This window comes from Eublepharis macularius, chromosome 1 (assembly GCF_028583425.1).
Source record: "Eublepharis macularius isolate TG4126 chromosome 1, MPM_Emac_v1.0, whole genome shotgun sequence".
Classification (NCBI taxonomy): domain Eukaryota; kingdom Metazoa; phylum Chordata; class Lepidosauria; order Squamata; family Eublepharidae; genus Eublepharis; species Eublepharis macularius.
Genome location: NC_072790.1, coordinates 114,888,190 through 114,906,388, shown reverse-complemented (window position 1 = coordinate 114,906,388; position 18,199 = coordinate 114,888,190). Strand labels below are relative to the sequence as shown.

The 18,199-nt window shown below is 41.2% G+C and overlaps 1 protein-coding gene across 1 annotated transcript in view; it reads right to left on the bottom strand.

Moving 5' to 3' along the window:
* The window catches only part of ENPP1 (ectonucleotide pyrophosphatase/phosphodiesterase 1), a 66,066-nt gene extending 48,328 nt beyond the window's left edge, over positions 1–17,738 (bottom strand). Inside the window, exons 1-5 of the mRNA XM_054975047.1 lie at positions 17,508–17,738; positions 7,946–8,018; positions 4,322–4,438; positions 1,090–1,215; positions 394–454 (exon numbers count right to left, since the gene is read on the bottom strand). Coding sequence (XP_054831022.1) covers positions 394–454; positions 1,090–1,215; positions 4,322–4,438; positions 7,946–8,018; positions 17,508–17,729 — 599 coding nt within the window. The 5' untranslated portion in view covers positions 17,730–17,738. The remainder of the gene's footprint in view (positions 1–393; positions 455–1,089; positions 1,216–4,321; positions 4,439–7,945; positions 8,019–17,507) is intronic.
* Positions 17,739–18,199: the final 461 nt, after the last annotated feature.

Sequence of the window (18,199 nt, the reverse complement as noted above, 5' to 3'; positions counted from 1 at the left end):
CTCATTCACTGTGTTTACAGCTAGGCCACAAGTGCCACAAAAATGCCTTCTCACAAGAGGTTTTAAATATGTACTGCTAAAAATCATTTAAAGCCACTAGCATTCCACAGTAAGCAGTACACATAAAAGAAACGAACTTGTGTCTGTCTCCTTCAGATTGCAATGAGTAAGAAAACTATCTCTTCATTAAACTGTGAAAATTCCTCTTTTTTTTTGCTGCTGCTGCTGCTGCTGTGTAAGTGTCATATTTGATGTACTACTGAATAACGTGCTCCCTGGGAAACTTTTATTAGCAACTTAGGTAATTACTGTACAGAAATTTACATTGTCACAGACTGAAGCAACTTTTTTTTTCTTTTAAAAGTATATAAAATCAAATTTAAATATACTCACCCATCTGGACACTGGGGTTCCTTAATGTCCTCACATTCATCTTGAAGCCAGCTTGTCTTTCCTTATTTAAGAAAAGATATTTTATTTTTAAAGATTATATTAATCTTTTTTGTAAGGAAAAATATCAATGAACTGACTGAAACTGAACTTCATGAATCTACACATTTACAGTGCAATCCTAATCAATTATATCCTTCTAAATCCATTCAAAACAACAGGTTTCCAATGATGTCACTGTGCTGAGGACTGCACTATTAATTCCTTCTAAAATATTCAAAATTGTGCAATTTACAGTGGAAAAGTAAAAAATTCCACTGGAGATGTCCAAGACTTTGGGCTTATCTAAGGACACTCGTAGCCTATATTACTTGTAAAATTCAGGGGCAAGAAATCACTGATTCTGGGTGACAGTAAACACAAGTAATCTTTCCCCACAAAAAACTGCGCTTTAACCATCCAATTACAAATCCTTATGTCTCAATGACATTTGTTGTCTTCCAGTATGCAACACTGACTGTACCTTATCTTATTGCCTTATCATTTTCAACTTCCCTTTCAAATTACAGTTCTTTTTTGTCTAAGTCCTACACAGCTCAGAAAGAGTTGTACAAAAAATTCCCAAAGGCTGATAGACCACTCCATCATTGATCTTCTCATCTTTTAAAGATGCAAATGTAAAGCAAGTTTTTTTTTTACCTTCACAAACGGAGTAATAATTGACACAGCAATTATTATTTTTCACACAGTCATCTGAACACGAGCAGTGATATTCTGTCCGGTTCTTCTCACCACACCGGAACTTAGTACAAGTCCATATATGAGCTACAATCAAAAACCAAGCAACCCACTTTTAGTTAAATATGGCTTAATTCCATAACACAAGCAAAAACATATGAATATAACTGCATGACAACTCTTCTTTCTACATACTCCTTTTTAAAGCTACATTTCAGAAGCTAGCAATTTTAACTTTAGCTCCCTATTAGGGTTCCCAGGCCTCCTCAACCTCCGGGGAGGTGGATTGGTGCCTGGCAGTCACCTTTCTGCGGGGGGGGGGGGGGCGCAAAGCAAGCAAGCGCTCCCGCAAGCGTGATGATGTCACTTCTGGGAAGTGACATCATCACGCGGCGCCCCCCCCCCCAGCATGATTACGCTCCACAGTGGCTTAGATCAGGGCTGCTGACCTCCACAACAGCCCAAAAGGAGGGCCAAATCAGCACCAAAATGTGCCCGAAACGAGCCCATTTTGGCGCAGATCGGGCCCCTTTTGAGCTGCTGTGGAGTGCAGGAGCACTCCTACCCTCCGCAGTGACCCCAAATGGCCCCGATCCATGCCAAAACAGGCCCGAAATGAGCCCATTTTGGCGCGGATAAGGCCCATTTTGGGTTGTTGCAGAGGGCAGGAGTGCTCCTGCCCTCCACAGCGCTGAAAACGGCCCTGTTTGAGCCCAGATCAGGCCCGTTTTGAGCTGCTGCAGAGCACAGGAGTGCTCCCGTGCTCCGCAGCGGCCCCAATCCAGGCCAAACTGGGCCGATCCAGCAAGCTGCTGCGCACGGAAGCATGCAGCACCACAGAGGAGCACGCACAGAAGGTGCGCGCGCCCCCCACCGGCCAGGTAAGTGGGGGCAGGGTGTGAGGGGTGGGGGCGGGGGATCCCCCACCCCCACCGGGGGTATAGTATCCCTATACCTGTACAAAACATGACACACCAAGGAAAAGAAGGAAAGCACTAAACTATTTTGATGGTTAGGTCCTGAATATCAGAATATGATTTCATGTTCATGGTGGTAACAAGAAGAGCATAAAAACTTGCTGAAGTCATGGAGGTCAGCAAAAACTGATCGATTCACTACCATGTCTTCCTAGTAACTTCCACAGAACACCTTCAGTAGTCTCTGGCCTACAGGATTTTATGTTGGCAGGAGGAACTTTACATTATTAGACTACAGATTCTGTAGAACCAGAGAAATAACTAAAACTAGGATTAAAAAGTGGAGCCCAGAATTCTCCTAGAATTACAACTAATCTCTATAGAGATCTGTTCCCCTAGAGGAAACAACAGCTTCAGAGGGTGAACTCAATAGTATGCCATAGAGTCTAGGGGAAACGTAAATCATAGAGTGTCTCTTCTCCTGAAGACTAGGAGAAATTGATTGTCAATCCACTGAAGTCCAGAAGACGGCTGGAGACCTAGGGCCAAGCTACAAGTGATGAATGACACAGATTGGACACTTGTCAACTTCCCTCAAGTTTTGATGGGAAATGTAGGCATCCTGGTCTCGCAGCTTGGCTCTCCGACTGCTGTCCAATAGACTTTTCAACTGTTGCTTGTCCAACATTCCGCCAAGCTGCCTACATCTCCCATCAAAACTTGAGGGAAGCTGACAAGTGTCCAATCTGTGTTATTCGTCACTTATAGTTTGGCCCTGAGAGAGGGATGGAACTGTAGTTGGCTGGTGTCTTCCAAGTTTCTACAGATCTTCAGAATTGACTTTCCCCCTTAAAACTGAAAAATAAGCTTTCTCTGTCGTGACCCCTACCTTGTTGAACAGCCTGCCTGAGGAGGTCAGGAGAGCCCCCACTCTTCTAGCTTTCCGCAAATGATGCAAAACTGAATTATTCAAAAAGCCTTTTGTATTGTAAGGAGGGGCTCTCAGATGCTTCACTAATGAGTTAAGGACCATAGACTTCACCACTATGTTGCCTTATGTACTACCTGTTGTCTTAAATACGCGGTCCTACGAGCTACTTGTGCTTCATGTAGTCTAATGTCAGCCCTAGAATTGCTTATGTTGTGTTTCAACATTTCTTCAACTCTGTATTGGATTCTTACTAATGCTATGTCTTTGTAAAATTGTGTTTATTTACCCTATGGCATTGTTTATGGAAATGTCCTTGAAATTGACTGCGCTAATTTCACCTTGAGTCTCAAGTGAGAAAGGCAGACTATAAATGACATGAATGAAAATAAATAAATACCTAAAGAGGATTTTGAGAGGTTTTTTGCATTGTGTGGAATGTGACAGAATAGCAAGCAGTCAATTATATCAGCCCAAATATTTAGGCTCAAAAGGTTAATATTTCATACACACATGCATACAGAAGTCTACAAGTGATACAAGGTAGGAGGAAAAGTTGGGAAGTATTATGAGATGGGAAAAGTAAACTTAAAATCTGACTTTTGGTATGAGGAAGTGATCTCACAGGCAGGGAAGGAGTAGGAGGAACTGACCTTTGACCTGGATGTGCCATCGTAGGATGTGACATCATGTCTCCCTCTCCATACTTTGGCCTCCCTAGGCACTGCCCCCAAATCTCTGGGAATTTTCCAAGATGGATTATGCAACCCTAGACTACACCCAATTCCCACATGAATATATAAAAATGGTAGTGGGAGGAGAGGAGACACAGGAAAGGACAGGAGGGCTTAACTCTTCCCTCTTCACTACTTTTCCCCTGCAGCCCCTTATCCCACAAACACCAACCGAGTCATATCCAACACATTTCTGAAGAAAAATATCTGGGAAGATGGCAATTTAGCTAAGAAATAGCTTGCTAGATAGGGGTGAAGTACCCTTCCCATGACTGCTGTTTTTCTCTTCCAATTCATGCTCTTCCCTATAACACTTCACTTGTTCAGTGGAAATCTGAATTCCCAGATCCAGGACCATCAAGTCTGAGCCTTATTATTAATTAAAGTGAACAATTTACTGTACACCTCATACCTAAACTCCCTCATGGAATCAGAAAAGTAGTCAGCGGAGCCCTAGGAACAAAGAGTTTGTTGTCTACATTTTTTAAATATAATCATGATCATAAGAGATGGCAACAGAGCAGATGTAATGCTAAGAACTATTGGTTTTTATCTCCCTGCATTCTCATCAGCAGAGCTGCCTCAAGAACTGGAACATTTTTAAAAAATCTTACCAGGTTCTATACAGGCTTCCTGGAAATCTAAACAGCAGTTTCCAAGTTTAACACACTCACTGTCACAGCGGCAGCTTCCAAACGTTCTCTCAAAGCAGCGGCCTTTGCAGGTTTTGACTGAAATATTTGACATGGAATGCATCTTTATTATCATGGACTGAACACTGATTTCGTATTATTTAACATTCAGCATGGGCTTTGGAGTGGACAATGCATAAACTGATCTCCCTGAATTACCAAAATGAAAATGCCACTGACGTTGTGTATGTATGTCTTTGTGGTGTGAAGTCTGCAAAACAACACAGTTGGTGACAGCCCTTTATTTCAAAGGACTGCACAAGGTAAAACTAAAAGTAACGTCAACTGAGCTCAAACAGGGCTTTTGGATTGTACACTCATGGGTTTGCTTCTCCTTGTCCAAGGAGCTTAGATCAAATAACCTGAAGAAGGAGAAGGAGATGTAAGTTCTATCCACACTACCGCCAACACTGCCATCAGACGGTTCTATGATAAAACTACTTCGTCCAGTTCTAGCATTAAACATTTTAATACAGGGGAAACAAAAAACATATATCTCTGCTTTGGAATGATAACTAGGATTGCTTCCACACAGAGCTCTTGCTCCATGTTTTCCCCAAACTGCAGAGATTTTTTTTGTGAGGAGAGATTCCATACAATGTAACGGTGCAGTTGTCTACTTTGCAGGTTTTCCCCAGGTCTGCTCTGCAGTTTCTCAGACCTGCTTTGGTATGATCTTTCTCTAAAGATCATACTCAAATTGGGTTTGAGGTTAAAGAGTACTGGAAGATTTCCTTATCTTCCCATCCATATCCAGTGTAATCTCTCCCCACTTTCCCTTATACCTACCATATACCAGCAATAATCTTTTTGCTTGATTTTTCTTTTATTGAGACCTGAGAAATGACAGGCACAATGGAAAACACAAACAAAATCCTGTACAGAAGCTCCATTGCTACTGCACATGCTTTTTGCAAATATGTGAAAGCAATATAAGAAAATGAGGCCCTTTCTAAAATCTCATGTTGCTTCATTATAGGGTTGACTCCAAATCCATCTACTTCAATCAGGTAAAACATCATGTAAAGGTTACATTGCAATCATGTCTTCCTACTGTCATTTCTGAGGAACTTTCTCCTAGTGGGACCCTGTTTGCTGCCTTCTCCATGGTTGCTCTTGTACTGATCAAGACATACATAAATTCCCTTTAGCGATTAGCACACCACAAGTACAACACACAGTAAGCCTTGTGTGACATGGTGAACCTGCAGTTATAGAAATGACAGAGAAGCCTTTACATAGACTGATAACAGCATGGCTATTATGGCAGGCATGGCGAGTAAGACACATGTAAAAACGATCTGGTGGCATGCTTACAATCACTTGCAAGAGCCTTAATGTTTTCCTTTTAATCAATACATTTCATAGATATTTATTATGTTTTTAGATATATATGCAACATTTCTCCCCAATGGGAACCAAAATAGTTTGCAACAGCTTGTTCCCTCTTCCAGTTTATCCTCACAACAACAGCCTTGTGAGGATGAGTCTGATGGAATAACTGGCCTAAAGATAATGGCAACAAATGTGCACAGAACATAGTCCTTCCCTCTAATCTAAAGACACTCCCTCCCTCCGCCAATGTTGAATTAGACAAAGGGGTTTGATTTTACAAACTCCCTCAAGTAGATGCCTCTCATCACAGGTGTTGTTCTCTGCACTGATTCCTATCAAGGGATATGACATCAGCCACCATCATTTATTTTTTAAAAAGTCTGCATTCATTTAATTTTCCTACTCTTACAGTGACTGCCTATCAAAAATGTTTACCTTTCCACTGAAAACTCTTGTGTTTGTCAGCCTTCCTGGTTGTGGTCTGTTGTTTATTTCATAGAGTAAGGGAAATGAACAGCAGCTTGACAATTATTCCCTGCAGGGGATTTGGAGGGGGAGCTAGCCTGGAGAAAAATTCATTCCTGACTCCAAAGTAGCTATTGGCATTACCTTGTGCATTGAAGAAAAGGCCACGAGAACCTAGCACTGGCCAATCCCTTCCTGTCCTCCCTCTCATGATCTGCCTAAATTCATACTGAGTCACAGAATCAGCATTACTGTATGATGGCCATCTAGCCTTTTCTTGTGTGTGCATAAAGTGCCATCAAGTCACAAGTTCTTCCTAATGTTTAGCCAAAAACTCTTTTGGTTTAATTTTAACCTGTTTGTTCTCGTCCGACCCTCTGGGGCAACAGAAAACGACTCCACCCCATCTTTTATGTGACAACCCTTCAAACAGTTGAAGATGGCTGTTATATCACCTCTCAAACACTCCTCTGCAAGCTTAAGATATCCAGCTAAAGGAGCTAGCGAAGCTACTGCTGATCCAGTGTCAAGCAAATTGGACCAATGGTTCCAAATCTATGGGCCACTGAATAAGGTGACCCCAGCTGTTACTTGCAGAGAAAATAAGAGCTCCATCTAAACAAAGGAAGGAGCAAAGAAAAATGGCAGCTCCGTGCAGTTTTTCTCTTAACATGATTGGCTGGGATAGCTGTGTGCTCCTGTCTTGCAAGGATTCAATTGGAAGGGAGAATTGTCATTGCTCAGGGAATCAGCAGAATCAAGGCAAAACACAACCTCATGCTGTATTCCTGGTAAGCACCTAACTTTGAAAAAACAGACTGTTTCAGAGAAGGGTGTTTTTTTTGTAATTCCCAAGCATCTTGGTTTTGAGTCACAATTCTAGAAAATCAAACTAATGACACAAAACAGCGATTTCCATGTATATCTTCAGCTCAGAAATTTTGAAACGCACACCCCTCACAGAAACCTTGAGCTCATATACATTTGAACACATGAAGCTGACTTCTGTTGAGTAAAATCATTGGTCTATCAAGGTCAGCACTGTCTACTCTGATTGGCAGCAGCTCTCCAGGGTCTCAGGCAGAGGTCCTTCACATCACCTACCAGCTGATCCCTTCACCTGGAGATACTGAGGATTAAACCTGAGGTATTCTATATGCAAAACAGATGCTCTGCCATGAGTCATAGCTGCTCACCTTATTTGTTTTTATGAGCCAGAAAATGTGTTAATTCTTTTGCAGTATTAAGGAGCTGGTTCAAAATAGTATGTTATATAGAACTAAGATATTCTAGAAAAACAGTGAATTGTCTGAAAAACCTCATCCATACCTCATTAGATTTGGACTCACACTTATAAATTGAGTGGTTCGGCTGCAAATCAGCACTCTACTGGTTTGAATCCCACTACTGCCATGAGCTCAGTAGCCTTGGATAAGCCACTCCTCTCATCCCTAGTTCCCCAACTATATTGTGGGGATAATAACAACACTAACTTGTCGACTGCTCTGGGTTAAGAAGAGCAGGTCTAGAAGAGCTGTATATAAGCACAGCTGTTGTTGTTGTTAACCATTCCAGTTATTCTTTCTTTAAAAGAATACATTTTATACTTGAGTTGAGTTCAGTTGTTTCCAACAACATATGTAAATAAAATCATTTTGAGTTGCTAAGGTAAAACCCCTAATGTGAGATGCTTTTTTATGTCAAAGGGCATTCCTCAAAGTATATGCTAGAATTTCCTATAATTACCATCTCTTGTACAGCTAGGCTTCAGTCCAAATATGCATCCTAAAATTGTTGTTAGCACAATGACGCATAATACCTACAACAGAAAAGAAAGACATAATCAAAGGAGAGTAAACAGCAATGATATAAGTGATCTCCATAAGTGATCTCCAACCATACAAAACATAAGTACTGTTTTTAATTACTTTCACTCGAATTGCGGTTGGTCAACTGCATCGAAATGTTCCAGTCATTGATGTACATTGTGAATTAGCACTAAGCAACAGGTTGGGAAAGAGGTGGCCCAGAACCACTCATAGCAAGCTTAGACATTCTGAGTTTAATTTTGCATTCAGATTCTCATCATAGAACCTATGCAAATGCATCAAATATCCAAAATGTTCTTTGGAAGCTTATAATAAACAAGATGGAAACAGTAATCAGCACACTTCATAAAAGCTCACACTATACTGTGAAACTTCAAATACCCGTGGGAATAGCCTCCCTCACCAAGCAAGGCATATGCATAGTCTTGTTTTTATTCTTTTTCTCTGGCACATGGAAAGTAATTGCAGAATTAAGTTGCTCTTAGAAAGCCACAAAGCTATTTTTCCTCACACACCAAGATCTGGGACTGGTGTTTCTCAAACAGCATTTTGTCTCTCCTTCATGCACAGGAGCACACACCAAACACTAAACTGGAGTTTCAAAAGCTGTTTGTGCCCTGAGGGCCTTGGTGTTGCAAGAACTGTAGCTAGATAGGTATAATCTGCATGCTTAGAATGCACTGTATGCAGGGGCCATTTCGTAGAAAAAGAGCTGGAGGAACTCATTAGCATAACTCATTAGCATATGCCACGCCTCTTGCCATCACCAGAAGTGTGTCATTAGTATAACTGATTTGCATATGCCACACCCCCTGACATCACCTATTCTGGCTGTTTTGGACCCAATCCTGGCCATTCAGGGCCGAAATTGGTCCCAAAATGGCAAAAAGGGGCTGAAAAGGGGCCCAAAATGGGCAGGATCAGGCCGCTGATGAGCGGGAGAGTGATCCACAACCCGTCAGAGGCCTGATCCAGGCTGTTTCGGTCCCAATCCGGGACGAAATGGGCCCAAAATGGCTGAGTCATGTGGGCAGGGCCACCTGACATGTGACCTCTTTGGGGAACTGCTGGAACTGCGTTCCTGTGCGTTCCCCCTCGAAATGAGCCCTGACTGTACGTTATGTGCCATCAAGTCGCCTCCGACTTATGGTGAGCCTATGAATGAAAGACCTCCAAAACATCCTATCATTAACAGACTTGCTCAGATCCTGCAAACTAGAGGACGTGGCTTCTTTTATTGAGTCAAGCCATCTCATTTTGGGTCTTCCTCTTTTCCTACTGCCTTCCACGTTTCCTAGCATTATTGACTTTTCCAGAGAATCTTGTCTTCGCATGATATGACCAAAATTCACTAAACTCATTTGAACACTTGATTAAAGCTTTTTGAAATCATTAGCTGAACTTTGCATCAAACACATAGGCTTGCTTCCAATGAACCACAATGAATGCTTTCCCACCTCTGCCTCCCTACTGCAGTCCCAACAATATCCTCCCTCCTAAACCTTTTTCTGAGAGTCAGGGGATCCTGCAGAAAGAGGAGTGAGCAAAACAATACCCACTTTCCACTGATAGAAGCGCCTTTCCATGCCTGCAATGACAGGTTTGGGTCCAAACGATTAAAAAAATTCCAACAGTTAACACAGTGATGATGTTAAAAGGTTAAAGTATAATTTTAGGAAAGTTCAGACAGATGGTCCCTAAACACCACCTTGTCACCTCTCTAACTGCTGCATCTGAATAATTTCACATTACCATGTATATAGCTCATCTAAATGAGAGATCCCCACAATATCATCATGGTCAGTAAACTACACTGAATCTCTTCCTGTGGTCAGGAAGTCTTACAGAAATGATCGTGTTACTGTTGAACTGAACTGATTCATGTCATTCTGGGGTCCTTATGCAAACCGCACACAAGACATGTTTATAGCACCACAAGCCACAGAAGAACATTTCAAAAAAAATGTTCTTTTTACTACAGACTAGAAAAATCTTAGGATCATTTAACAGTCTCCAAAATTTGGAAAGAACTTGAACAAAAATCATCTTCTAGACTTCAGAAAAGCAAATCAAACAGCCTGAACATTTGATTTCCCCCCCCATAGTCATTCATTTTGTGGGGCACATGTTTATACTTATTTTGTAAATAATTATGAGTATCTATGTAGTCCACAATACAATTTCAACATGGAGTCACAATATTTTGCATTTGAAGGAGTATTTTAGAATGGCTGTTGGTTTGCTGCAGGAAAGAAGAAAATATGTTTTATTTTGAAATGTATTTTTGTGTATGTTTATACTGGAACAAGCTTTTGTATTCTAGGATGGAGCTTGGCATGAGCTTGGCTAGGCATGAGTCTCTGTCCCCTTTGTGTGGGAGGAAAATGTAGTGCATTGCCCTTTAAACATTATGGGCACAAAGACAGATAACTGGGAAAACATTTTTTTATTCTGAAAACTGAACACTTGGGCAACACAGTTAGGAAGCAGCAAACCTAAATAAATTTATCGACTTTCCCATCCATATTCCCATCCATATTCCCATCCATATTCCCATCCATATTCATGTTTGCACTTCTGTCATAAGTATTCCTCCTAGGGCATACTGGGTTAGATCTTACGAACCATGAGCATAAAGAGTTTGAGGGTTCTCCTCTTTCCAGCCTTCTCCTTTAAACAGCCTGTTGTGAATTACTCTACACCCCCCTCCAAAGCTAAAGCGGAACAAGAGGAACCTTCTTGTACAAAATGCTACGCAGCACAAGGGCAAGTAATAAGGAGGGGATTTGGTGAAATCGTACCCCTTATTTCTCATGCTAGTGAAGAAAGACCACAGGTCTTCTTCCAGCATCTTATCTCATTTAATTATCAGCACTAGCTCATTCATGCTTTGTCTTTCTGTTGTTGCATTTCATTGAAATACATTTTGATTCTCTTGCTCGGCCCAGCATAAAAATATCTATTTAAAAAGCAACACTCACCAGCATACATAATATTTTAATAAGATTATTAGGTATTCTCCATGGAATTACATCTCAGTGTAAATGTTTTAGAAACCACTCCTATTTCTTTGAACTTATAACTATCCAAAAGTCCAAGATACAATATTCTCCCTCCCACATTCCCCCACCTCTCTTAAGCATATGAAACATTCTAACTCTCCTTCAAGGCTATTTTTTAAATTATGGTTCAGCTGTGAATCAGCACTCTACTGGTTTGAATCCCATTAGCGTCATGAGCTCAGTAGGTGGCCTTGGGAAAGCCACTCCTCTCAGCCCCAGCTCCCCAGCTGCACTGTGGGGATAATAATAACACTAACTTGTTCACTGCTCTGGGTGAGGCACTAATCTGTCTAGAAGAGTGGTATACACGTGCAGTTGTTTATTGTTGTTGTTACTTTTATTATTATTACCCTGCACATCCATCATTATCAAATCATCATCTCCCAAAGAGTAAAAAATGCTACCACATATTCCCCGTGAATTACAGTTTTAAAATTACCATTTAATAGCACTGAGACCAATTTTTTCCTCTAAGGCCAAAAGACTAAAAACAAGCCTGGAGGCATCTCCAGTGGAATCAGGATATTCTTCAAATGTATTTTGCTTTTTACAGCCATATTGCAATTTTATGCAAATGACTGGATGAGAGGCCCAGATATTTAGGCCAACCACACCATAAATCAGCAAGTCCTGAGTGATTGAGATAGCTGTATAGGAAATATTTCATATCACCTTAGCTACATTATTGCAGTTGCAGATTGGTACACTTTGGTATGACCTAGAAATTTGTGAATCAAAGCCTGTGGAGCATTTGGAGGTAATGAATAACCCAAGAGCATAAGGAGTTTACTGTGTGTATGGTTCACAGAAAATACAAGAGCATAGGAAGCTGCATAAATACAATCAGCACACACACACACACACACACTAACAATGCAATCATAAAAAGACTTACTCCAGTCTAATCCCATGGAAATCAATGGGCCGGACTGGAGTAACTCTGCTAAGGATTACACTGTAAGGTATCTTACTCTATGAAGTTTTGCATGTTCTCTCCCTGCTTGGAAAGAAGAATTAATTCCTATATGAAACACAGTCTTATTTGACCTTTTAAAAAGCAGAATTTACCTTTAATAGAGGAAAAAGTCATTATTTCTATATCAAAAAGCAATATGCCTATTAGAATTGAATACATACACTCTCCTAAACTTTTAGTATGTGCTATGCTATTTCTGTCTAAGGTCATTAAAAGGGCAAGAAGGAAGATGCCAATTATGCTAACAAACATTCAAGTATATGTTAGGATTTTTTTATTTTTTGCATGTAGTGACAGGCATTCATCTGATACATCTGAAGAGAGAAATCTCTAGAGAGAGAAATCTGAGATAAAATGCTAAGTTCAGCAGAAGAGCAGATAAAGGATAAAATGAAGTTTAATTCTTCTCTAAGTTATGCCTTATGGCTCATTCACTTTGCATAATTCTAATACGGTTCCAAAACTTTCCTCTTAAAGAGACTGATAGGCATAGAAAGAAAAGGAAAAGAAAAGCTGTTAGATTATGTTTCGTACAGGCTTAATTCATCTCATTTCAATAGCAGCCAGGTCATAAAAAGGAATAAATGTGAAGATTCTTTGTATAACTGGTAATGCCAATAAAGGTTGCTGAATTGATTGTATAACTGGAAAATAAAATTAGAACAATTTATCTACAATTTTTTTGCTCACTCGTTAACTCAAAATCTTTGCTATGGCATGACATAAATGCCACTTTAATATATTGTTTTCCCTGGCATTGTCTCTGCATTCAAGAGAATCTGAATGCATTAAAGATAAGGAGATGATGCAAACGGTAATGTCTGCGTGTCAGATATGTATATGTGAATGGATCTCAAAACTCGTAAGCATGCAGACTAGGTAATGATCAGTCCTTGTAAGCTACCCAGTAAAGATTCCTTTAAACTACTAGTTCAAAAATAAAAAAAAAACCTGTTCACAAGTTTCAGTGAAGATGCCACAATCCAACCCTGTACAGACAGCGTTGCTGATCATGGGGAGGGAAGCATATGCACAGACACTTCCTCCACATGTTCACGCTGTGCAGATAACTCAGCGATCACGTGGAGGCAGGGCCAACACACTCATATCTGATCTCCTTCCACACACATTAAGTCAATGTGTGGGAGGGAGGGGTCATCTTTCCAGGGCTTCTGTGTAAAACATGTAACATATAAAAATCAGATGTACATGTATAAACATGTATAACATGTTTATACATGGGTATGCATGTTACATGTGTATATATGTTACATACAGGGCATATACAGTTGAACATGTGATTTAAGGCCCATAGTTATTCAGGAACTTTTCCCGAGTTTTATTTGTGAACTGAACATGTGTTGGCTCTTTCTTACAAACAGGTGTACACGTAGGATTGACATGCAGTCACTGTGTGTCAAGTCACAATTGACTTATGGCAACCCCAGTCAAGGGCTGCCAAGGCAGGTGCAAAGCAGAGGTGGTTTGCTGTTGCCTTCTTCTGCAGAGTCTTCCTTGGTGGTCATCCATCCATGTACTGACCCTGCTTAGCTTCAGAGATCTGACGAGATCGGGCTATACCATGCCACCTTCCCTCCCATGAGGATTATCACATACTGGCAAACAAAAGGAGGCAATGACTAGGTTAAGGGGAAATGAGATGCCTCCAGTAAGTCCTGGTGGGTCTCACATGCACATGTGTGTGTGTAGCATGAGAGTAAGGAAGCAAAACCTTTGGAAAAGTTAGTGGTCTTGATTTCAGAGCACACACTTCAAGCTTAGTGGCTTGTTGCATATGGACACCCACAACCTTCTTTGCAGGAGAGAGTCACAAAGAGCTTCTGTGAGAAAGAAAGGGGAAAGAACTGCCAGAAAGATCCACCACTGCAAGCATCTTCTGCTTGTACAACTGTAGCATTCAACACAGTGTTTCCATGTGGAGATGCTCATGTAATCACCTTTAAAAGCCATTATCTTGGAGCACAAAATGTTGTATCAGAACCAACCTTGAAACAACTTCTGGCATACCATTGCACAGTAGTGGTTTCCAAATCATGTATTTATATACCCAAAACACTAAATTTCATTAGCATGGATACAATCAATTTCCTCTTTTTATCTGTCTACAAAGCCTTGTCGACTTCTGACTGCATTGTTCCCCCATGCATAGTCTCATGGAAAATGGCAATATACAAGGAGAAAGGGACAACCATAAAGATAAGTGGGCTGGACCCTTTCCCTGTGAAGAAACGTTAAGGATTCTGGGGCTCTCAGCTTCTAAAAAAAAAAAGGATGACTAATGGGGTTCAGGATAGAGCTTACAACTTGGGACTGCAGCCTGCCTGAGGATGGCTGCAATGGTGGAAGCCTTTGTCATGTTTGAGGGTGGCTGCTTGTACTGTCCGTTCCAGCAGCTGCTCTCTACTGCCCAAGTATGCAAAAGGTGACCCCGTGAAGACTTGCAGGAGAGGAAAAATCCCATTTACTCCACAACTGGCTTCTGTGTCCCCTCCTCTTATTCTATGTCCATTTGGCCACCCCTCCTACACTTCCACTTCCTCCCCTGTGCTCTCTTCCCATTTCCCAACAGGGCATTTCCAGTAACCCCTTACACAACCACCTGGCCAGTCTTTCCTGGCCTCATCAACTGCCCCATCCAGTCCATCCCCTTATCAGCTCTCCCCTGCACCCCCTCCCCTATTTACCCTCTCTCTTTTCACTGTCAGACATCATTTGGGGTCATTAAACTAGAAATGCATCAAAAGGCTGATTTTTGAGGGGAGGGATGTGCCTCAGACACATATATTTACTGTGTGAGGAGATGTTTAGCCCATTAATAAATCTTTTGATATGTTTAGCAAACCCATAGTTGCAGGAACATATATTTATTAAAATACATATTATATTAACATACACAGAGAGAGACTTGAGAGCACACAGTTAATGGGCAGGAGTCTCAATTAAGACAAAAGAAAGTTCTAATTAATGCATCATTTACTTATAGAACTCATTGCCCCAAGCTATGATAGCTGCTAGATTAAGGCTGCAATCTCAAGAACAGTTACCCAGTATGTTCTATTAAACAAATTAGGACTTGATTCTGAGCCAACATGCATACGCTTGCATTGTAAAATGGAAATTAATGGAATTAGTGGAAGAAAGTTCCGTGGTTAGCCATGATGGCTAACAGGAACTTCTGTATATAGAGGCAATGTAGTTCTGAATCCAGTTATTGGAGGGTGGGGGACAACAGGCTTGGTCTCTGTTTGTAGGCCTTCTAAAGGCCACAGTCAGCCACTGTGAAACAGGATATGAGTGAGCACGCATGGATTTTGGTCTGATACAGCAGAATTTTTCTTGCATCATTACTACTTTGGAACTTAAATGTTTTATTTTAATTTTTTTACAAGAGAGGTTTTTTTAAAAATGTTTTGAGAAACTGACTGGACTGTTGGACTGTTCACATTCCTACCATCTTTGTTTTTTTAAATTACTGTCTCTCATATATATCTATGAGAGACAGTTATATATATATATAACTGGGAATATATATATAGTCCTCCCTTGTTGCAGTACAGAAGTTCTTAGATATCAAGATACTGAATGATTAACTTTATGACTAACTTTACACAGATCATAGTCCAAACCTCACCAAGGTTTTGCAGTCTACTATGTATAACACGAAAGTGTAAGTAGCATTGATGCCAACTGGGTTGGAGCTCTTCCAGAACCAGTAAATGTGTAGTCAGGAGATATGGTTGCCAGCAGACCTGGAGAAAAATCTGTCCCTTTAAGAGAGACTGAATAGGATGTTATTTACCTCCATGTTATGGAAAGCTTCGATTCCTTGTTTCCACACATTTAAGTTTTTTTTAAAAGAGAAAGGATGTTTTTCTCCAGGCCTGTTGGCAACCTTAACAGAACTATAACATACTTTCCTGTTAAGGCCCCATAGAAAGAGAAGGACCAGAAATAACTTCTCTGTTGTCTAAGTTATCATCAATGTGTGGTGAAGAAAAGCTGTCCAGTCTTTAACTGGCATCACAATGTAGTTTTACCAAATCAAGAATAGACACATGGATCCTATATATAATGTATTTAATCTGTCTGAGTTTATCATTACCCTGTGAAGTAGGAGATTCATCACATACACAAGTGCATACATGTGTAATCAGTATTAATTAACAGGAATAACTATCACCCCCTCACTGAACAACATACATAATCAGTAACACAGATTACAATCCCATGTCATCAATCAACATGCATCAGAAGTGTGGGAAAATCCACCTTTTGTAGGGTTGGCTAGCAGATGCTGAGGAATAACTAATTCGTATTATATAATCTTAAAATCTGAATTCCTGTGGATAATGCAAGTAATACAGCATCTGATGACTGCAGATCATTCTCTGAGTGAAGAAAGTGTCACAGGTTGAACTTAACGGTTTTGATTTCCAACTAAGACTGCCCCACCTCATTATAAGTGGTTAATTTCAAGAGAGAGAGAGAGAGAGAGAGAGAGATGCTGGGTTTAAATTCCCCCAAGAAAATCCAGATGAATTAACCGTGTTAGTCTGTAGTAGCAAAATAGTAAAGAGTCCAGTAGCACCTTTAAGACTAACCAACTTTATTGTAGCATAAGCTTTCGAGAGCCACAGCTCTCTTCATCAGATGCATCTGACAAAGACAGCTGTGGTTCTCGAAAGCTTATGCTACAGTAAAGTTGGTTAATCTTAAAGGTGCTACTGGACTCTTTATTATTTTGCTCCAAGAAAATCTTATCCTCTATGCTGGGACTCTGCCAGATGTGTAATAGTTTATTTTAATGTTTAGAGAACACTATAGGTATGCACAGATATTCACACGTCTTTATTAATTCACATGTTCCAAGGTTCAACCACAGAGTTGAAAATCATGGGTGGTAGGTAAACTGGTTAAAAGGAAGCCTGCCACATACCCAGTATTAGTTTGTTTGCATTAGCTGAGAATGCCTTGCCACAGACCACCTGGAGACCTCTGCAGCCTCCATGCCCAAATGTAACCCACACAACACACCATATAACGTGTCTTTCCAATATGCTTTAATAACGCCCGTGTAGCTTTTTTTTTTTGTTAATTTTTTAGCTTTAATGATGCCATATGATTTTAAGATCAGGATCTTTGCGAGCTGTCAGCCAGACTCGCTAAATGGCCCAGGCAATTTAGCCACTTGCTTCCCAGTTTGAAAGAACAGCCCGACGTATCTATTCGATTTGTTTACCCACCCTATTTCCAGTGGCATTGGACAGCATCCCATTTTAACCGCCTAACAACCCTGCCAGGTAGGTTTGTCTGGCCGTCAGCATTCAAAGCCAGGTCTCCCCGCTTCATATCTCGCCATGACAAGCTGTGAGCTCGCCACGCCACCTCCGCCGGGCTCCATGTGGGCGTCACCTCCTTACCAGGGAGAGAACTTTGTAGGCGTTCGGATCTTTTTCTTTGCCTCTGGGTGTTGCTTTCTCCGGCTCCTCCGCGAGCTCCATGGCCGACAGCATAGGCACCGCCGCTGAATTCTGCCGCTCTGGCCCTGCGACAGCCCTATCGCCGCGGAAGCTTTTTTCTTGGCTATTCTCCGCAGGCGAGCTGCTTTTGGCTTGGCTGTTGCGTACCCCGCCGCTCTCCATTGTCCCTGCGCGCGTCTCGTTCTCCAACGCCTGCCGCTTCTATTAATAAGAGGCCCGCGAGCTGTCCTGGCTCCACCCTCCTCCCCGGCTTTGGCTGGCTTCCTTCAGGCGGCGCAAAACGGGGGAGTGAGGAACCCAACGCCCCGGATTCCTTGGTTTCCTGTCTAGTTTCCCGAGCGCTAGGTGGTTCCCCCCGCTCACACACACCATATGCATTTATGTGACTTTCTAATGAGATGAAGAGGAGCCTCCGTTTGTCCTCTGTACAAGCTTTGCAGAAAAAAAATAATTTTCATGCAGCTATAAGTGTAATTTTTCTTGAAAGGAATGGAATAACGTGGCTCCAAAATAGACGTTGCAGGAAGGTGACGGGGTTTGTTTACACGCGAGAGTGAAGATTCAGTTTCCTCTGCAGTGTTCTTTGTGGAGGGCAAAATAAAACTCTTTTGCCTTCTTACTTATAGTAATTT